General features: G+C 40.8%; 1 protein-coding gene across 8 annotated transcripts in view; it reads right to left on the reverse strand.

The window, feature by feature from the left end:
• celsr1a (cadherin EGF LAG seven-pass G-type receptor 1a) overlaps positions 1-22,234 on the reverse strand; it is a 65,138-nt gene that overhangs the window by 16,031 nt on the left and 26,873 nt on the right. For 3 of the 8 annotated variants that reach the window (XM_054800499.1, XM_054800497.1, XM_054800498.1), the window contains exons 2-14: positions 21,512-21,867; positions 20,267-20,555; positions 18,479-18,701; positions 16,717-16,832; positions 15,127-15,215; positions 14,555-14,626; positions 10,489-10,569; positions 5,014-5,171; positions 3,255-3,418; positions 3,010-3,135; positions 1,406-1,572; positions 1,156-1,341; positions 965-1,078 (exon numbers count right to left, since the gene is read on the reverse strand). In XM_054800499.1, coding sequence (XP_054656474.1) covers positions 965-1,078; positions 1,156-1,341; positions 1,406-1,572; positions 3,010-3,135; positions 3,255-3,418; positions 5,014-5,171; positions 10,489-10,569; positions 14,555-14,626; positions 15,127-15,215; positions 16,717-16,832; positions 18,479-18,701; positions 20,267-20,555; positions 21,512-21,867 — 2,141 coding nt within the window. The remainder of the gene's footprint in view (positions 1-964; positions 1,079-1,155; positions 1,342-1,405; positions 1,573-3,009; positions 3,136-3,254; positions 3,419-5,013; positions 5,172-10,488; positions 10,570-14,554; positions 14,627-15,126; positions 15,216-16,716; positions 16,833-18,478; positions 18,702-20,266; positions 20,556-21,511; positions 21,868-22,234) is intronic. The other 5 variants (XM_054800503.1, XM_054800500.1, XM_054800502.1 and 2 more) reach the window with 3 other exon arrangements.

Raw genomic sequence — 22,234 nt, forward strand, 5'->3', positions numbered from 1 at the left:
TGTAACACGCATAAGTAGCAACATTTTAAAGTGCATGTTAAGGTAAATAAAGCTGCTGGATGATGACCACTCATGATACTAATAAATGCAGTTGCAGGTGGACCTCGGTTTATGACGTTTTGTGGCTACGTACCCGGCTACGCGCTCTCATAAACTAACTACAAATTTTACTTTGGTCAGTAAACACGAGACCCGAGAGTAGTTATAGCGTGGCGTGCCGCAGAATAATACACTACAGTATGTGCTCAATATTGGCCGCACTTGACTCAATGGCTTGATCATCGAGGATGAAGATTGTATTGTAACATCTACCTGGATGCTGTAAGGATGATGAGGAGGCGGTCAATCAACAATTTCTTTATTGCAAAAACAAAACAGGATACCGTTAGCCGAACCATGCCAAAACAACAACTCGTGCGCGTCACAACAATATCTTTGCACACAGCCATACACACAGCCAGGATACATGTCACGTTAACGGACTGTTGGAAATCACAAAACTCTTTCACACCGCAGTATACATAAAAGGAAGGTCGCTGATCCTCTGAAAGTGACAGTAATAACTAAACTACTGTACTGATCTTATTATTGAGATGGAAAGGTTGCTAGTGCTTGGACATTATTTTTTTATTAGTTTCATTGAATTAATTTATTTAATACTGTATTTTATATGTGCTTCATGTGTTCTGTGTGCAGTGTGAGTGACCTAGGAGTTCATTTAGGTGTAACATCCGACTTACACCAAAACTCGACTCACAGTCTATGAACAAAACTTGTAGGTAACCTGAGGACACCTTGTGGAGTTAATAAAGACTAAATCAGGCGGTTGCCTACAGCCATAGCTGTTAATGCCAGTTTTTTCGGCCTCCGTGCTAATTAGAGTCCCCGGAGGTCATTTGCTTTTGTAGACCACCCACCCGGTGACGACAGGTTAATGGAATGGAGAATGAAAAGCACTACTTACCTGTATGCAGCCAACAAATCCTTTCCTGACATGATTGCTCTCTCCAGGCAAACCTCCAACATGAAGCGTTTGAAGTTTCAACCCCGGGAGGTCATTGCCGATCACCATGGACTTCTGCTTGGAAACATATGAATGTAATAAATTGGGCAAAATTTGACACGTGAGAAAGAAAACCTATCCAATCCAAGTACCTGGTACATGCCGTAGTCCAGGGATACGGCAGCCATGTATCTGATGGCTTTGCCGTCTTTTACGCTTCTCAGCTCTACCAGCAGGTGGTGCCACTCCCCGTCGTTGACCCGAACTTGCGGAAAGGTCAGGGACGCCACCATTTGTTGTCGTAGCAGCACCTCCATACGAACTTGTTGCTCGCTCACCTAATCAAAGCCAAATACGGTAATCATGAGTTGCACTTCATGCAGAGGTTGATGTGTCGCTCACCATGAGATTTATGGTTGAGGAGGCGCCAGCGTTGGCTTGAATCAAGGTGCCAGAAGGCTGCCGAGTCCGGAACATGAGACCCATGTACCAGGGAATTGCAATGGTGACGTCTGGCTCACTCCAGGAAATAAGAGCCTTGCCATCAAAGAACTGAGGTGACGGCATCACTGAACAAGAAAAAGATAATTGGCCTTAAATGTTTGCTTGTGGACAAGCTACGGTGTAAACCCTGCTGCTTGGTGCTGAAGGTACAGATTTGAGCTTGCACACACACTGTAATTACAACACAAACAGCATATCTGTTCCTGGTGGCCGGTAGTTACAAGGGCTTTAAGATGACATAACATGCAAACACAGCTCTTTGGGTAAATAGAAGTGCTGCAAAACATTATGATCAAGAATTTTGGAACTCAGTGTATCCTTATGTACGTCCATTGTTGTCATGTATGTCCATGCAGTGTCAGCAGACAACTGGCTGTGTCTAGCTCTTGTGACTACTGAGTGAGTCACACTGAATCAAGAAGGTGGCTCCTAATCCCAACATGATCTCACAAACACACACTACTTCCTGGAAGTTCTACAGACACACGCACGCACACCTACTGTATGTAAACACACTCGTGCACACACAGTGTCAAGCAGATGCATGCCCATTTGCCTTGGAGACACACCAAAACTGAAATATATTAAAAATAATAATTGGGGGAATAAAAATAATAAGATGTAATTATTATTAATGTATGTGCTACTAGAATATTACATATATTTTGTCATATTATTTCAGAATATTTCTGAGCATATAAAAAACTACTTTAAATGCAGCTTATAGTACTGTATTGGTGGTATACAGTGTTCCCTCATTTATCACGAGAGATAGGTTCCCAAAATAGCCCGCAATAAGTGAAATCTGTGAAGTAACGAGTATTATTTCTGTTTTAAGGCTGTAAAACCCCTCACCATAGAATCATAGAGTTTTCTCAGACAGGCAATAACATTTTCTCACATTTCTCTCTTAAAACTCTCTTTTCAGTTTAAACACTGAAAAAAGTTTGAACCTTCGTTTGAATTTTAATGATCAAACCTTAATGATCGTGCCTTTTCGTCCTGGCGCCGTTCCGCTGTACTGTAGCGTTTTTGTATCCTTGTTAAAACATACTGCTGCAGACGAACCAAAGATTCATTTTTCAAGCTAGCAAGCGAGCAAGCTAGCGATGACACATGGCAGGACATTACGAAGGAGATTGATTGACAATAGTCTACAGCCAATCAGGACGCAGAAAACAATGGGCCATGCAGACAGACAAGAGAGGGAAGAGACACTCCCACAATGCAATTCTTCTTAAAGGGCCAGGCGCCGGCTTGTAACAGCGTTCATACACTAATAAAAAAACTGAAGCACTAAAAAAATTCCACAAAACAGCAAATCCGCGAAAGGTGACCCGCAATAGAGCGAGGGAACACTGTATTGTTTTCCATACTTCCTATGACAGAAAACCTAATAACAGCAAGAAATAAAGTATTAAAAAATATTTTTTAAATGCAATATTTTAAAATCTATTTTTCTTATTTTTAAACAATTATTAAAAATACAAATCAGCTCCAACCTTGTTCACAGTTCTTGCCACCGTAACCAGTTGGACAGTCACAGCTGTATGTGTTCCACTTGCTGACACACACGCCTCCATTCTGACACACACTAGGTGTGCAAAAGTTTCTCTTTGCTGGACATCCTAATAGGAAAAAAGCATAGATTTGCATGTGTTGCCATGTGATTTATGCACACTTGTACTGTTGTACAATCGTATTTCTAAGAGATTTTGCATGGCTTTTTGAGCAAGAGTCATCTAACCGGCTGCGGTTCCGTTGTTGGCGATGTAGCTGGCCATGTCAACAGGCCTGCTGTCGATGCTCAGGTTCCTCATGCAACCCACAAAGTGTCTGTTTCGGACCGGGAAGTCTTCAGGCAGATTGGGAACGCCACCCAGCAACAGCGGCCCGGTCAAGTCTAGTGACCTGAAGATGGAAAATAAAAGACATCAGCATGAGAAACCTCACTCAACGCGTATGATCTCCAAGAAGAGGCAAACTGAGGCCATTTCCACAAGAGAGGATTTGTCACAAGGCTAAGCTGCTAGCATCACAGCGACAAGTCCGATTGGCCACAATGGGTCACATAAGGACAAACATCAAGCAGCTTGTGAGAGATTTAATGTGATACAATAACGCACAATGTAAGACGTAACCCCGAAATGCACCAGTTGTACGCATAGACAGAAGTGTGCTCTGAGGTCAAGATTGACTTATGCGGGATGTGATGTCACATCCAAACGTAAATACTACAGAGAAATAAGATGACATGCTTGTTTGCAGATGAGGGTTTTATGTGCGTAAATAGCTGGAAGCCTCTGTGACCTGTGCAACAAGTTTCCAAAGGAATGCCGCCTAATTAGGTGCTCACTTTCTCCGCCTATCCATACACAGTAAATAACTGTGTCTCGGAATGCCCCCCACCCAAAAAAACAATACAGAGCGTGGATTATGCTCCTGCACAGTCACTACGTCATACTCTCCAACACCGTATGGATCCTGTTACGGCTCTTCGTCTGCAATTCTCTGCTGAAACATGAGGGGCAGTGTTTCCAGAGAGGGTTGGGTTGGCAAGCTCATCCTGAGGTTTTTTCATAGCTCATGATTGGCTCCTGTCAAATAAAGAGCTGCGTGGTCCTCACGGACTCGTGCGCGCCACAATATGGCATTTCATGACGTGGACAGGTGCGGCTCATACACCGGTGTGGCTTATACAGTACACTAAAATTTACGGTACATTACCTTCACACTGCACAGAGTGAAAAATATTCAGTGCGGAAGTGGTACGTTCTTGGCTTCCTACTTTGTTCCTCTTCCCCACTCCTTTTAAAGTACTTTCTTAAGTTCAGAATAAGTAAACTGGAGAGGCTAACTAGTTAGTTCGATAGCTTGCTATGCTGGGGAGGCCGTCTCTTATGTGACAACAGGGGTGTTATTTCATGTTTACAGGGCTTTAATAATGGTTAAAAAAAACATGTTTAGAAAGTCCTAAACAGGTTTTCTATGCTCTAACGATGAAAATATTTCATTTATTAATATTGAATCCTACTTCGCGGGGTCTGGAACCAATTAACCGCGGCAAACAAGGGACGACTGTAATGTAGTACAACCCGACCAATCACAGACTTTACAGTATGTGTTGCCGTGACATTTTTGGGGGGTAGGGGGGCGCACATCATGCTACGCAGGAGGGTTTGGAGGGGGCGGAGCAAGACGGCGTCGCGTACGCTGGCGCAGAAGCATAATTCAAATGTAACAGTAAGGCTCCGTTCACACTTGTGGTTCGGTACCCCTTTTTTTTTTTAAATGACACTTTCTTGGTTTGCTTATTTGCTGCACACCAGGGTTCAGATGAAAACCAAATGAAGCATTCTAGCAGAGGAAACGCATCAGGGTTTCTTTGAACCAAACTAACATGACAAGTGTGAACGCCCGCTTAACTGGTTCAAATAGGGATTGGGTAAACATAAACATGAATGAGAGAACTTGTTGTGCGTTGTTCTTTGGAGTTTTTTTTTTACTTCTTTTGTCCAGTTTGTGTTCCCTGGGCAGCGCACGAGTAGTTTCCAATCTGCTTCCCAAAGCGTATTGCCATGGAGATGTCACAGTCGTCCACGGCAACCACTGCCACCTTCTCCCCGGAGGGTCCATGGGGGATTCCCAGGCGCCCGATGTTAGCCTAAAAAAAAATGTATAAAGGTTTGAGTCAGTTTTTCATTGATTTCAACACCAAAATGAGTCACATTTGTTAGCAGAATTAAATTACGCTTGATCACAACCTGTTTCTTTTTCGGGGAGAGAAACTTGGCACTACACAAACAACGCTTAGCTGACTTTAACCCCCTCAAAGTAGAAGTACGCTGGCTTCTCTTTGGCTTACAGCAACAAAAAGGCCCATTGTCCCTTCAGCTCACACGGCAAACTAGGCTAATACCACCATCAAAGCTCAACTAAATGTTGATCGGTGAAAATGTGGATCAGCTTAGAAACTCAGGCTAAGAAACCGCTTTTTTTCTTTTGGTTGTATCAAACCTGAAATTCAACAATGCTTCCGCTAATTAACAAGCACATATTCTTCACATGAGAGGCAAAAATGAAAGCGTACAGTATAACCTGGATTTGCTCCATTCTGGCCAATCACAAGGGAGAAGACAAGGACATGTGTCTCCTCCATAAATAGGATTAGAGTAATGAGATACAGGCGGGGCCACAAACAAAAGACAAAGAAAAAAGAGGGAAAATATAGAAAAGAAGGAAAGACAAAGGCTCTCCGCCGATGCATTCCCAGTCCCCAGAGTTTGTTTTTACTTGAAGATTCCTTACAAAATACAAAGACTTTGTGATCATGACACCTCTTTTTCCCCACTCTTACTGACAGTGATTCACTTTCTGGGCCACCGGGAGGGAACAACCCCTTACTATTAAGACAAACGAGAGGGGAAAGGGGTGTTCAAGAGCCTGTCTGGCCACCCGCAGAGGAACATGTCACGTCAGCGATTAGGATCTCCGCATCCCTCATCAAGCTCAGTCAAGCGCTGAGAGGAGGAGATAAAGACAAAAGAGGGGGGACTCATCGTGGATCAACACAAAATATGCTAACTTAAGCATTCATAAATATGAAACTAATGTAGGTGTGTTGTGATATATTGTTATATTTAATATAATTTGATTACATTTATTAAAATGTATCATATAGGGATGATTTCACACATGTACTGGCCACTATATCACACCTGCATGAGCTTATATAAAATGAACAGCCAGTGAGTGTGTGTATAAAATTCATTCATATAACTATTTATATATGTATTAGGATATATTATTACAAATGATCATAAATAGAAACATTTATCTCACAATGAAGTATTCATTTTTAGGCACATTTAGGCGAGTGTATATGGTTTCAGGCCTTCTTGTGACCCCACTTTGAGGGGCCCCGTGAGACTCTCCTATTTATCCCCTGACCAACTGGGGGCAGTTGAAGATTCCCTCTGTCTAAGGTGTCGTCTCCAGGGGCGATAGGCTTGCCACAACCACGGCAACGCACTTGGTCCCCGCGGCCAGCCACAAAGACGGGCGGCTGGCTGAATGAACTCAAAAGCAGTACAAGTCGAGATGACGTCACAACACGCGCGGCCAAATTACACAAATGCATGAACACACGCACTTTGACACCGCTGTCATCATCAAACTTCCTGTCAGAGACAACGTGATGACACGCCGCCTAGGGCTAGGATTTAAGAACAAACTTGCAACACAGATTGAGCTTCATGCAACACATTCCCAGTCTTGTGCAAGAAAGCTAGTTATTAATGAGCAGGAAAAATGCGTAGATGGAGGAGATAGTGATGGGGAAGGATGTGTTTGTTGATGGAGCAAGTGTGTTTGCGCGCGAGGAAGGAAGCAGCAGGCCGAGCTGCAGACGGCCTCCCGCTTCATTTTGATAATAAAGGAAAAAGGCAGGGCAGACTTTTATTGGATTTGGGTCCAGCTGAGGAAATGCCATTGTTTGGTTGACGCTTGGGAGAAACACACTCCATGTTTTAAGTGTGTGTGCGTGTGTGTATGCCAATTATTTTCTGTCATGCCCCCCCCAGGGGACAGAAAGGTTTTCACACCTCCCCGCTTTGAAATAATATCGAGAAACTGATGATGTCTAAGTATTTATCTGTACTGGACAGACTGAACTCCAGGAAAATGCAACAATATGGAGAGCTGTGAAGCACACAAGCGTATTCAAGAGTCGAATGTTTGCGCATCTGCACATGTTGGCAGGTCTGCAGTAACATTAAAAGTACTCCCTGCCTCTCACCCCCCGCCCCCCCCAGACAGTTCCCCCCAGTCCGCCCTGTCCCCCCAGAGGGACCCCTCACTATTTGAGAAACACTGGTGTATGGCAAGGCCACTTCGATACACACACGCCACTTTAATAAGTGACTTTTTTCCACCACCTTAAATTTGTTGTAAATAACATATTTATACAAATATATGCATACAAAACGATAAGATATTTTTACTATCCTATACATATTTATCCATCCATCCATCCATTTTCTATACCGCTTCTCCTCATTAGGGTCGCAGGGGCATGCTAGAGCCTATCCCAGCTGACTTCGGGCGACATATTTAATAAATATTTATTTTATATTGTGTAGTGATTAAATAAATGACTTTATCATTCATATGTTGTATTATTGGAACGTAATATACAATAATATACAAATATATATTTTAATGAGTTAATACATTCCCTGTCATACATTTATATTTTAAGAAAGATGCATTTAATATTTTTTAATGATTAAATAAATGATTAAATAAATGACTAATATGTTTGCTTGATCATACATATTATTTTGTGTGTAAATAAATATTTAACATTTGTAATGATGAAATAAATTATTTTAATGTACAAATTATTTTATATTGTAACACTTAATACTAATAAATATTTTTCATGATAAATAAATTAGACTGAAAATAGTTTTATATTTTTGGCAATTTATCCTATTGTCTGTTTTTGTATGCTAGAAAATCATGACACAACCGCCTCTAGTCTACTAAATGCATTAATGAACATTACCAGTTTTTGTTTTGATTTTAATTATATTTTCCGCTGTAAAAATACGAACTATATGTTATAATAAAGAAAAAACATGCAGCTTTTCTGTATTTATATTCAGTTAATATTTTTTGTTCACTTTAGTAGCTCCGTCTACATTTTACATGATTATTGTTTTATTTATAATTGTCATGACATTCTGCAAGAGGACAAACTACAGCGTTGTACTGCCTAATAGTAATGCAAGCGGCGTCCATTTTGGCTCAAGTTCCTTGTCCTATTGAGCTAAAGCCTTATATTGAAATGTGTGCATTTTTCATGAGAGTTTTCATGAGTTTTAACACACTTGGGAACACTGGTATGCTTGTCCTGCTCCCCCTATGTTAACTCATCTGTCTACAGCTTGTGCAAATGAGATTTTTGACACCGTCACACACAGGTTAGCGTGTGACACCTTGAGCAACATGTCCGCATTACCTCACCTGCCCTGTGGCTGTGTAAACCTAGAAGTGTGAATTATTCACACGCACAATGGGCTACAATGTCCCATGTTCAAGCCTATATGTTACCGCTGTCCGCGTCAGTCACTTCTGTCGGTCTGACAGATGGGCAGCGGGCGTTGTCGGCTTGTAGCTCTCAAAGGTAGCAAAACAAATTTTGCAGTGACACTAAAACTGAGGTAAAAGTAACTGTATCCGCTCTGGAACGGGCTTGAGAAAATTCCTGATCTGACCTTACAAAGATGGCCGCCTAAATTAAAAAAAAAACAAAAACAAAACAAAGATGGCCTCCTGTCTCTTTAGTGACATAAACAAAACCATGGTTATTGCTCTTAAACAACTACTTTTTACAAAGCCAGTGTATTCCAATGAAGAAGCCCAAAAAGTACTTTTTGAGTACTCCGTTATAGTAACAACAAGGTCAATACGAGGTTAGCTAACTTAAGCTAGGTGGCTAATCTTTGCTCATGCACGCCACACTTAAATTAAAACTGCATTTTCTAACTTTTACAAATAATCACTACATATTTAAGTTGAAAATGTCAAGTAGCAACTACACCTTGGCATAAAAATTGTTATCGGAACATGGAAGGGATAATGTGTGTTTCTATACGCAGTGTGCGCTGAGCTAACTTCAGCTAGCCAGCTAATCACAGCTAGTTTGCACTGCCAACTGTATTTATAATAAAGTAACACAATTTATAAGGAATAACATTTAATTTGATAGACACACACAACCATAAATCAGGGTAAATCAACTGGCGGCCCGTGAATGAGATAAGAGCAGTTCAGTTGCAAACTTGGAGGCGACTGGCGTTTTGGTAGCTTTCTGAAAATGTGTGTAGCTGGAAATAATGTAGCTGAAAAGCCACAAATTTGAGTACATTTTTTTACATTAATTATTAAATGATCTCTCTTTTGTGGTTGAAAATGGCCTATTATTAGTAAAAAAAAAAAAAAAAAAAAAAGTATATTTAAGCAAATTGCACTTCTTGGCCTACGTTAAGCATTTTCAAACGTAAAAATGTCTACATGAACTAACTAAATGAACTAAAATACAAATACAAGGCAGAAGAAACATTCTAATTGTGAATGCAATATTCTACATTGGCCACTGTTCGGTGAGACAAGCACCAGACGTGATTGACAGAACAGGCATTTAAAACAGGTTTAAATGATCTCACAAGGCACAATAATAATAATAATAATAATAATAATAATAACACTGGCTTCAGTTGAGGTCATAACCCATGGCAAGCTAAAACTCAACTCTGAACCTCGACGTCACTTCCTGTCCTGCATCCATCTGTCCGACAGCCCCTAAGGAACACATTTACCGTGACACACACGAGCAGGAGTTTTATTTACGTCTTACATGGCTTATTTATGTTTAACCTGGATTCTAAAGCATTTTTAAAAAAATTGTTATCCACTGCTAGAAAGGTTTACTCGTGTACGAAAGCGTTATTGTCACTGTCGTCGAGACAAGTAACAAAATGACCCCAGCAGCTCTCTTAGATCAGAGTATAAATATGGAGGAAAACGATGTCAACAGGCGTACGTTTAAAAAATCCTTTTCCTTACGTCTCCGGCTCAAGTCATGGGTAAATGTCGGTTTCATGTATGTCAACAACTGCTTATGTCGATGACAGTCAGCCAGTCTGAGGGGCGTTGGGATGAGCGGGCTCCGCTGTATAAAGCAGATAAGGATCATTCCTATCACGGTGGCATAATAAAACAGGTCTTGATGGGGCTGAGAGAGATAAGATAAGTAAACGGGATAGTTATAAAATGGCAATAAAGTCAAGAGACGGCGAGGCGACATAAAATCAGCCGCATAACTTCCAAACCAGGCAACCACACCAGCAGCAACTACAGCATCCACTACAAAAACAAAAGCACCAGCGGGGACTAAGCGAGAGGTCAGAGGTTACCTCCTTTTGCACGAGCTCCAGCCAGGCGGTATAGAGCGGGAGCCGCAGAAGCCCACTGGAGTCCACCAGACTCCCCCCGTCCTGGTAGAGACACGGCGAGAGAGAGACACCGCGTTAGACCAGTGTGCGTTTATCACGGACGACTCTCCTTCCCAAACTTAACCTCTCTTTAAAGGCACTTACTGTATTCCCTTGTCTCTCACCCTAACATAAACACACACTCTATTTATCTGTTTTCTACCACTTCTAACGCAGGAGACACACTGAAAACACCAAATAAGGAATATGTTGTGTCCTTGTGGTCAGTGCTGTTACCAAGGAGACAAAATGTGATGCTCCTCCATTTGTCAGTGCAATAAAAGTCAACTTAAAAGACAACAATCTTGTAAGCACTCAACGTGTCTTTAATAAATCTTCAACTACCAACAAAATGTTAATGGACAGGCTCACACGTTAGGATGCGATGTTAGCATAAAGTGGTACCTTGGTTTTTGTTCCAAAAGGTCAGACCAAAACCGCAAAGCACAATTTTTCCAATCCCAAATAATGTAAATCCAACTAATCTGTTATAACATATAATCATTCTAACTGACAAATGGATGGAACTTAACTGTTCACGCAGACTTCCCTTACATCCCAGCGAGACCGATTTCTTCCTCATCAAATTGCTGGCACTTGCAACCTTCTTTGGCCCCATGGCGGGTTATTTTGCAGTCGCACGCAATAAAGAAAAATGACACAGTGCAGGGCAAACGTACTAGTTTGTTACGTGCAATGTTATTATGACATTTTAGCTAAGTTTTCTCCAAAAAACGGCTCGTATGAAAACCGGGGCGTACTAAAACTACTCTATTAAGTCAATTTTTTGGCCCTCAAAATAAAATGAATTTATTATGAATGAGATGTTGTATATTATTAAATATGACACCAATTTTAGATTCACCTACATTAGATTAGTTTTAGCATCCTTGCTGGAAAAAATGTAGCCCCTGCTGGAAAAAGTTTGCCCCGTGCATTAACTTAGTCTATATTGATATATTCACTTTAAAATGCTGGATGAATTCCAAAAAAGCTGAAGTAGTTTCCACCTAACATAGGAACACACCAGCAGATCTATTTTGGAATACATACCTACTGTATACCTTAAAGTATTTGGAGCTACGCCGTGAAGTCATTACCATGTACAGTATGTCTCAATTATTAAATGCCTCAAGCAATACCCAAGCGACAGTAGCAGAAAGGCTGAACTTAGGCTAGTTTGCCAGGTGATAAGACTAGGATTTGTCGGGGAATGCTGCCAAGTAAATATAACATTGCATACTGAAAAAACAGCAAAAGAATGGGTAGAATGGCTTGTTAATAGGGTGGTACTCTTGACACTTGACTCTTACAGGCTGGGGACATACCGTATGTGTGTTGTAGCCTTGGAAAACCTACAAATAATTAGCCTTAAGGAGTAAATGACAGTCAAGGGAGACTCCCTATGGAATTATTTAATAGTAGAGTTACTCCTCGATGTTTGTCTTTTCTGTCCACAAGAATCATCCTGTCCTTGACACTCAAAGAACGTCTTGAAGTCCCATTGGCTCTCATGTTGTGGTATGCTTTGGACAGCACAATAGATGCACACTTACTGCCACTCTCCAACCGCCTCAGATCCTTGTCTGTTGCCGTGCCAACCCTCCTCCCCTAAATCTTTGACATTTGTTTTTTTTTTTTTTTAGCAGAGGCACCCTGTGCCTCCTGAAAAAAGGGGGGGCGGCGTCCTTAGACACCCCCTCCCCATGCACAATCTTTAACCGTCTCATCATCTGACCCGCTAAATCACCTCGTGTGTGTGCGGGTATTGTGTGGCGTTAACACGAGTGGCCTTGTTTGTCTATTCATAACCTCATATTGTCAGTGGAGCTAATAGCTGAGCTCGACGTCATTATTTAGGGAAATCAGATGCATAAAAGCACACTTTTTACATCAGTGTAAAAATTATTTGCCACAAATTCCAACTTTATTTGTTGTTTTGTTTGTTTCGTAATTTTATGACTTTTAAAAATAATGTCCTTTTTCTTTAATACTTGAACTTTATGCTACTAAAATGTTATTTTTCCTCATAATATTTTGACATTATTCTTGTAAAATTACAGCTTTTTCTCATAAAATTACAACTTTTTCCTCTAAATATTTTGATTTTATTTTTGTTAAATTAGTGCTGATTTTTTTCATTTTTGCTGCTTTTTTTTTTTTTTACTTTTCTTGTTAAATTCTATTTTTAGAACGTGCTGCGAGCCAATAAAAAACAACCACTGGACGCAAATGGCCCCCGGACCACACTTTGGACACCCCTGATCTATTCTACATCAATAGATAGCTAACTAACTTGTTAACCAACTCGAAACAAATAAAACCATGACCATGCCAATGCAATATAAGCAAGCTATTGCTGGTGTGTAATGCAAATTCCTTGCAGCTACTTGTTGATATGCAGTGTAACAACTTGACTCTAATTAAAAGCATGCTTGTGTACATTTAAAAGAGCATGAATCTAAATAAGTGTCCGTTTAAAAGCCTTAAAAACACCCACTGAGATAGCATCTGATCAAAGGCAGTGCCATCAGTCCACATTACAGCATATCTTGAGAATCGGGCTCTTGCAGTCTTCCTTCGGGCTGTGCAAGCAACACCGACCTCAGAAAAAAACATCTCCGCATTGATACATCAACACATTTCATGTATTGTGAGAACAGCACTGCTTTCTGTCGTATACATTTACCCAAAGCCCTCCAGGATGCAATGCGGGGTTGAATTACTGTCTTTCAATCCAATTTCTTCTGATCATTCAGCACATGAAGAATAGAAGACCCCCTGCATTAATACTAGCAGGCCCCTGGCTAATTTATCGGTATGTGTCGGGCTTTTTTTTTGCAAATCGCTGGTTTGTGTTAAGGGTGACACTGGAACCCTACGTATGTGAAAACAAGCAAAAGAGTGCAAAACAAAAGAAAACAGAAAAGGAGGCCAAAATAATCTCCTGTCCCAATGGTAAAAGCCCAACAAAAACACAATCGCTTAACAAAACACTGCAAAAGAAACTCACAACATACTCTTAGCCTGATCCAGTGCACAACTCCAGCCACTGTGTCCCTAATGTTGCGGCCACTGCATAAAGCATCACCATTACTATCAACAATGCCTGCAAACGTGACCCTGCGGCTAACACGGGCCCTTGTGTTGGCCTAATTCGTCACATCTGATGAATGCGTTCCTGTCAAGGCTAATGAAAGCGACAAGGTGTTACTACCACCTGTGAAATGTGAAGCCGTGGTCAAAAAGTGTGTAACTTTCTCTTACGAGGTACAAAAAACAGGTGCAGCTCAGGTATGGAATAACGCTCGATGATGAGGTGGGTGCTGGATGTGATGCTGGAGCATTCGGCGTGGTTTTTAAAAGGGATTTTAAATATGTTTTTAAGGATAATAACTACTTCATTTTGATTTCTATTCAAGTAAGAAGTAAGAAAACTGTAGTTTAAGCAAAATATACACTAACTAGACACTTTATTGGGTAGTCTAGCACAATCTTATGTGATTCAGTACAACAGACATTGCAAAAATATGGCCTATACTGTACAGTATTCATGGTTGTAGAGCACCGCTATGTATCTCATAGGGCATCCTCCAATTGTTTTGGATACTCTGTGTGTATAAAAGAAAAATAACTGATTTATTTAGATTTCTCTGCAGTAAGAAAACTCCTATAATTGTAGTTTAAGGCTCCCATAGGCAAAATATACACTAACTGGATGCTTTATTAGGTACTCAAGCACAATCTAATGTGATCCAATCCAACATATGCAAGTTTGGAGAGCAGCACTATGTATGCCAATTGTTTTGGATACTGTATGTGTTTAATAAACAACAAAACAATACAAAAATAATGTTAGACACTGACCCTATGAGAAAGTCTTTGCAAAGGCAGAATTTTTGGCACACTTCCTGTATCAGATCTCATTCATTGTGCGGTCGTACCTAATGCTCTGGGCTATAAGTGTATATAATGAACTCCAAGTCACCTTTAACGAGATATGCAAGGTTGTAGAGCACCACTCTGTATCCCCCATGGCATCCTCCAATTGTTTTGGATACTGTATGTGTATAATAAACAACAAAACAATTCATAAAAAAATAAGGTCAGACATTGACTCTGTAAGAAATTCTTTGCAAAGGCAGAATTTTTGGCACACTTTCTCATTCATTGGGAGGTTGTACCTAATGTTTTGGGCTAGAAGTGTACATCATGAACTCCAAGTATCCTTTAACTTACAGGTTAGAGACGCAATCTGATATTATTTCCGGCCTACTTTAAAGCTATCAGAACAATTGCCGCAGGCACTGGAGGTTTGTTGTGAAAAAAAAAAATAACACCTGACATCCGATTTGAAGCTCCTGATTGGAAGATAGTATGACAACTTCAAGGGGATATATGAGACATGTTTGTTTCTCCTTCTAAGATGGGGCTTGATAAAACGGCAAGAGGACCATCGTGGGAAGAAGAACTCACCACCACAAGTGCTATCAAGCTTTAGGCCCTCACTATATGAAGACATGCGCCCATAGCGGAAATTTCACCTTAAGAGCGCCTTACCTTGTTGTAGTAATGGAGCTGGACAGAATGCCACTGGCCATCACTGACGCCACCTGGGATGAAGGGGGACACCGTGGTCTTGGTCTCACCTGGGGGACAGGAGGACATTATAGTTTACATGACATGTGTACAACTGAATATGGAAGAGTCGCACTTTAATGTAAATGGATGAGAACAAAACTGTGTCCTAACTTGACGCGGACCCGCCCGCCGCAACCACAGCGTGATCATAAATCATTGGTTGAGGAAAGCCGGTGTTAGCCTGTGTGTCAGTGGTTCCACTTAAGCATAGCGGAGGGCACAAAGGCTCCAGCTTTACTGATAAATGACTTTGTTTGTCAAAGGCAAGGAGCGGCCCTCGGCAGGAATCCACAACACTGACAGCAGTGTTATTTTGTGCGTGTGTGTATTTTTTCCCTCAAATTGCTTCACAGAACAAGAAGAGCCACAGAGCGCACACCTCGCCAAGGCTGAAAATGTGTCACTTGCAAGCCTTGTAAGATTGGGACACAAGATTTTAACGGCTATAAAGGACATAAAGTTGCAGCCAGATCCGACGGAAATAAATCTAATCCAATCTTACATGAGAACATTTTATTTTTATAGGACAAGAATTATAATATTAATAAAAAAGAAAAATAAGAAATATTATTTTAATGCAGATAAGTTCACCTATTATAACCTGTATTTTTTAATTTCATTTTTTAAGACTCTAATAAATGTAATTATTATTTAAATTTTGAATTTTTAGTTTAATTTTTTTTATTTTTAATTTTAATTTTTAATTTTTAATTTTATTTGTTTGCCTGGCCCATCATTCTGAAATCTCTCCTTGGTTCTGTGGCGTGTGCAACACAACATACACAGCTGCGTGTACCTTGAATTTCTCTGTAAGGGACTATACTCAATGTAAACATTAAAAAAAAAACAAATACATGTAACTAAAATAAATATAAAATAAACAAATCATCGTTAATAATAATATCAATTTATAATAATAATTAGTAATTTTGTAATAACAATAACATGTACAGTATAATATGTTATCATATGTGTATTTTCAAGAAAATAGCCTAAAAATAAAAGATCCTAATTACATTATGTACAAAATAAACTATAATGATTATATTTTATATGAATTAGATCCATAAATACATAGTTTTTACATTTTATTTTTCTAAGTTACAATATATTCATACAGTATATCAAAAAGTATAGGCAGGAAGTTGCTCACACACAAATACCCTACTGGTCATTATACAGCATTTCTAACTGGATGGCTTGTACAGATGTAGTGGAGGCAAATCAAAGACTTTGCTCTTATTAAGTTGTAATCCAGCATTAATTTGATAATTAGTGCATTCAACTTTGCAGTCATTTCAGATTTGGCTCTATCCCCAAACAGGCTTCAACCAACATAATCATACTGAAACAGAACCCAAACCCCGCCCGTGTGCTACCATGGGAAAATGGGCTGGCTTGGAAAATAAGCCAGATATGCGTTTGAAGTGCGGCTCGGCGCTTATCAGTTTCCACAATTCCACAAATCGGGTGTTGTTCGTTTGCACAAAGAATATAAAAGAAAATCACCTCCGGAGAAGGTGAGTTGAATCTGTTCGTCGATGATTTCCAAAGCGATGAAGTCGTGTTTCTCGTTGAACCTGCCGTTGTAGAGCAGCAGGGCGTTCCTTTCTCTGGTAGCAAACCTGTAAACACACACGTGTGTAGCTTTGAACCCAAAACTATTGGGACACTTTTCTTTCACTTCCAGTAAGCGTCCCAATACTTTCGTCTATTTGTGACAAAAAAAAAATCAGAGGAAATCTTTAAGATAAGTCATTTGGGAAAAGAAAGCAGGACGTGTGAGAGATGCAGGCTCCGGACAGGAAACCCCTCTTAGATGATGCGTTTGTGCGCCTGTACGATAGCGAGAACGTTAACCTGGCTGCGAGGGAGCAGAGTTCACATGTGAGCCTTTTGTGTACGCGTTGGGAATGTAAGGTGAGGGCAGAGGAGTCAGCCGGCAGATGCCAGCGAGGCAGGAAGTCGGGATGGCTAAAGCCAGACGCTGATAAGGGAAACTCATCACAAAGACTTTCCTGTTTTTGGGGCCAGTGCAAACGTTTTCTCGCTGATTGACTCGCATCATTATTGCTCAAACTTTCCCTACCTTTGGACAGGAAGCGAAACAAGACCGAATGTTCTATCATGATACCAAATGAGGAATAACACCGCATCTTTTTTTGGTTTTCCTATGGTGAAAGTAGTAATGGGTCCTTAAAACGTGTGTAAAATACAACATTACAGAGATTGATACAAATTTAAAATAGCTATCCAATCCAGATCAGATCTAGATTAAAGTTCGCTTTACGCTACACCATTTTATCCTGTGTAGACATAGCAAACTGCGTCCAAATCAGATTTGACAAAGAGACGTCTAAATAGCACATCGAGATATGGCAAATGCTGTTTTCCATATTAAACAGCTAGAACAGATCTAGATTAAACACTGTTTCACATTGCAGCTTATGTTTGTGTTGGAATTAACAAACTATGAGAGACATATGAGTGTCTGATTACTGTATGTTAAATGTGGTGTTAATCGCTGCTATAGGCACAATGTGTACCAGATCTGGATTAAACTCAGTTTAATTACAGCTTCCAATCATGCATACGCACATTAAATTCAAATCCAATAAGATATGAGAGAGATGTGAGTGTCTGAATATGTTAAATGGAGTTGTCTGTAGTTTAGACTTGAATTGCTGCCAAATGCTCAATATGGACCAGATTAAAAATTAATTAAACTCGGTTTTACATTACATCACATGACACCAAATTGCGCTCAAATCCAATAAGACATGAGAGAGATAAGAGTGTCTAAATATGTTAAATGTAGTTTGGTATACTTTAAACCTGAATTGCTGCCATATGCGCAACATAAATCAGATCTAGATTCAACTCAGTTTTATATTACACCTTCTAATCCTGTATACACACGCCATATTGAGTTCGAATCCAATGAGACATGAGAGAAAAATTAAGGTCTAAATATTTTAAATGTAGTTTGCTGTACTTTTAAACTTTAATGGCTGCTGTATGCACAATATGGATCAGATCTAGATTAAACTCGTTTATACATTGCATCCTCGGGTCCTGCATGTAGATCAGATCCAGATTAAAGTTTCACATTACAAGTAACCGTCAAACAAACCCACTGTGAAGATGCTGTAATTATTTTTGATGAAACACACCTCACAATCAGAAGAGTCTCTGTCATCACCATGGCAACCCTGCATCACCTACTCTAATGGACCATCGTAGAATGTATTTGTGTTCATTTGCTACTCACATGAGCGAGACAGTAAAGTGGAACCTCTGCCTCAGGCCCCTGAAGGTGACGAAGGACTGTCTGGGGAAGCTACGCGTGGTCATCTCGCAGTACGGCTTCTCGTACTCGCCGGGCTGACACTGGCACACAAAGCCGCCGGCAAGACGGTTGACGCACTCGCCGCCGTTTTTGCACACGCCTGGTACACAGTGATCCGACGAGGCGTTGACCTCGCAGTGCTCGCCTACGGAAACAGAACAGGCAATTATTTATACTGTATGCGCCACTTCTACGGTTCAAGAAGGGCTGAGCATCAGTGACAAATCCCCAAAGAGGCCTTGTTTGAGTCTTAGCTAGAGGCATGTTTGGTCTTATCTAAGGATGAGAAACACAAAGAGGGGGTTAGTGGAGGAGCAAAGGCAAACTAAGCTCTAGAAAGACCAAAAAAGAGGTTCATGCTGAAAGGGATGTCAGGGAAGAGACCTTTAACATTCCTCTGTTAAATCCAGGGTTACTTTAAATCCATGTAAAGATAACCAGGTACGGCTTTGAGGTGGAATTCCTTGCTTACTCCATTGCAGTGGGGTGGGATGAAATCATCTCTGCTTCTTCCAACTCCTTTCTGGACATGTTGAATTGTGCAAATATAAAAACGTGTTGTACTTCAATGTAGCTTTGTTAAGCATGCTTAGGCATCATTACCACAGTGAGGAGCGCACGCAAACTAAATATAGTTCCTTGCATGACAAAGGACTATAAAAGTTACATTTAGGCATATATCATTTGCCGTCATTAATGTTCATTGTCAGAAGAAGTTGGAAGGGTAATAGAGAAAAAAAAATATCACAACTCAAAATGCATTTTCACTATTAGAACGCCCAAACAAACCAAACAAACAAGAAACACGATCATTAAAAATAAGAAGCCTGGCAACAGGTAAAAAGCCAGGTTGACTAGGTAGGTTTAATTGATTTTTTTCAAATTTTATTTTATAAAAAACATTTTTACTTTATTTCATTTTATATGGATTAATTTACAATATTAATTGCTATTTAATTTGAATATTCAATTTGACAAACCATGCAATAATTGTTTATATTGTTTGTATATTATTGATATATATATAATAAATGTTTAATTTATTGTTTTGTAATTTTATTTTATTTAAAAAAAAGGTTACTTTAATTAATTAATTAATTAATTAATATTGAATTTATTATTTGTTAGTTATTAAATACAACTTCATGCAAGATGACCATGGGTTGGGGTTTATGTTCTTCTTCTACCTTACTGTAATCTACCATAACCACTCACATGGCCAAGGATCTTCTCCCAAAGTCAAAAGCAAATTCCACTCCAAATTCCACCTTTTTTTCTTACTCCTGACATCTACTGTGAGCATCAGCACCAAAGCCTGGAACCAGGTAATGGCTCTTCTCTCCTCAGCATAATCCCATTCTCTATGGGGGAATTATATGGATCTGTTTCCCTAAAATGTGGAAACCCAAGGAGCAAACTGTCATCAGCCCAATTATGGGCCTCTGATGGGTCTTGTGTTGAACTGCGACCTGCAGGTACGCAAAACATGCTGGAGGAGTAGGGAAAATGTGGTCCGGGCGGGGTGAAAAGGGTGGGAGTGAGTGACAGAGATGGGTATAACGAGGTAATTAGATCAGATAAAATGGAGGAAGAGAATGGAGGAATGGGCGATGAAGGCTGTCTTGCGGAGACCTATTAGCGAGAGACAGAGGAGCGGACGGAGATAGTCAGGGTCAGATGGGCAAGTATGGGACGTATTCCAAAACGTACCCGTGAAGTCTTCCAGGCACTCGCAGGTGTAGCCGCCCTCTCTGCTGCGACACCTCCCGTTGTTCTTGCACGGGCCAGAGTAGCACAGGTCGATCTCGGTCTCGCAGTAGTCCCCCGTGAAGCCCACGGGGCAGCGGCAGCGCAGCCCGTTGATGGGGTGTATGGGCCGGAACAGAACCGTATCCGAGGAGATGAAAGGAGGCGAGCTGTCGAACTTGAGCACGGACACGCACTTCATGTAGTTCTCACAGGGCTCCCTTAGGCAGATGTTGTCGTCAAACGGCAGAACCTGCAGAAGAGTAGATTGGAATTTGATTTGGATTGGAGAGCTTGGGGAGCAGGTGGTCCTCGGTTTACGGTGTTCTGTCTTACGAATGTGCTCCTATAAATTAATTAACAACTTAATTTTGCTTCGTAAACATGAGACTCGCTCCAGAAGTAATTCCAGCGAGTGGCGACTGCAGAATAAATGATAAATGACAAGGAGACAATCTCTGTATTGCAAAAACAAAAAGAGGCTACTGTTGGCCGACGCATGCCAAAACAACATCAGCAAACATACATACACACACACACACACACACACACACACTGTCGGGACTCATGTCACATTCACGGCTTCACAGAGTGCATTTAACACTACAACACTATCCTTGAGCATGTTAAAGGATCTGCTCCTGTGAAAGTGACAGTAATAACTAAGCAACATAGTGTTTTGTTGCGTTTAGTGTTGTATCGAGTCTTTTTATTACAGTATTTTAAGTGTTGTGTGTACACTGTGAGTGACTAAAGTGTTAATTTAGGTATGAGCTCCGACTTACACTAAAATTGGACTTTGTGTTATAAGAATGGAACTCGTTCATACACTGAAGATCACCTGTATAGCATGTAGGAAGGTGCACACTAATGCATTAGGGGGCTTTTATATCTAATGCAGAGTTTGGTTTCAATTTAATTACAAAATTAATCATTATAGTGGAATAATTCCCATAGGTAGTTTTGATTTCAGTCTAATGGGCGTGGCTGGCATAAGATAATCTATGGGCCACAAATTATTTTGCTTCTTGACCCCTGCCGAGCAACAACTGACAGGGCAAACAATTCTGCTGCTGCTCCATAACATTTTCATGTAATATTCCTTGTGTGCAGGTACAAAACTAGCTTCCTTAACATGGAAAATGCTGTATGTTTTGAATGATGCTGCTCCAAATTAGGATTTTTCAGCCTTGCGTGTCATCCCATTACCTCCTGAGAAGATATGAGCCTGAGCAGAGTCCTGTTCAAGTATATCTGCTCCTGCAGCTCCTCCGAAGGAAAGAACGTCCCCTTTCCCGGGCCCCCTCCGGGCTGCATGGCCGAGAATGTGACATTGAGGATGGAGCCCTGCACGTCGGTGTCGTTCTGGATGTTGAACACGAACACGGCCTCCCGCTTGGTGGAGAGCACGGCCGCCACGCCGTCCACAAAGCGGCTGAGCAGAGGCGAGAGGAAGCGCTCCTGGGACATGTTCTCCAGGCGCACCGTGATGCTGTTGGTCAGCATGTCGTCAGTGATGATGGTGACGCGGAGTGTGCAGAGGGATGAGACGGTGTGGGTACCATCTGGAAAGAAAGAAACAGGGAAGATTTGAGCTTTTTTTTGTCACATGACATCAACACAGCATCAAATTGCTAAACTGTAATGCCATATGAGTGAATATTCTCTATCAAAAAAAAGTTTGACTTTCTATAGAATACATTCTGTGTGTACTAGAATTGGATCAGACTAGGATTATCTCCCCAACCATGGAGTTGGATCCATATTAGTGTCCCCACTGCAATTTCTGGGGTCTATGGAGGGTTACCAAGAGGCTACAGGCTGCAGAGGGTATATCCTTGATGACATAAAGCTGGCAACAGGTGGTGGGGGCCCATGAAATGGATGACCCCGATGAGGCAGTGCAGGAGAGGGGCGCAAATACCAGCATTT

The sequence above is a fragment of the Dunckerocampus dactyliophorus genome, chromosome 15, assembly GCF_027744805.1.
Source record: "Dunckerocampus dactyliophorus isolate RoL2022-P2 chromosome 15, RoL_Ddac_1.1, whole genome shotgun sequence".
Taxonomy (NCBI): domain Eukaryota; kingdom Metazoa; phylum Chordata; class Actinopteri; order Syngnathiformes; family Syngnathidae; genus Dunckerocampus; species Dunckerocampus dactyliophorus.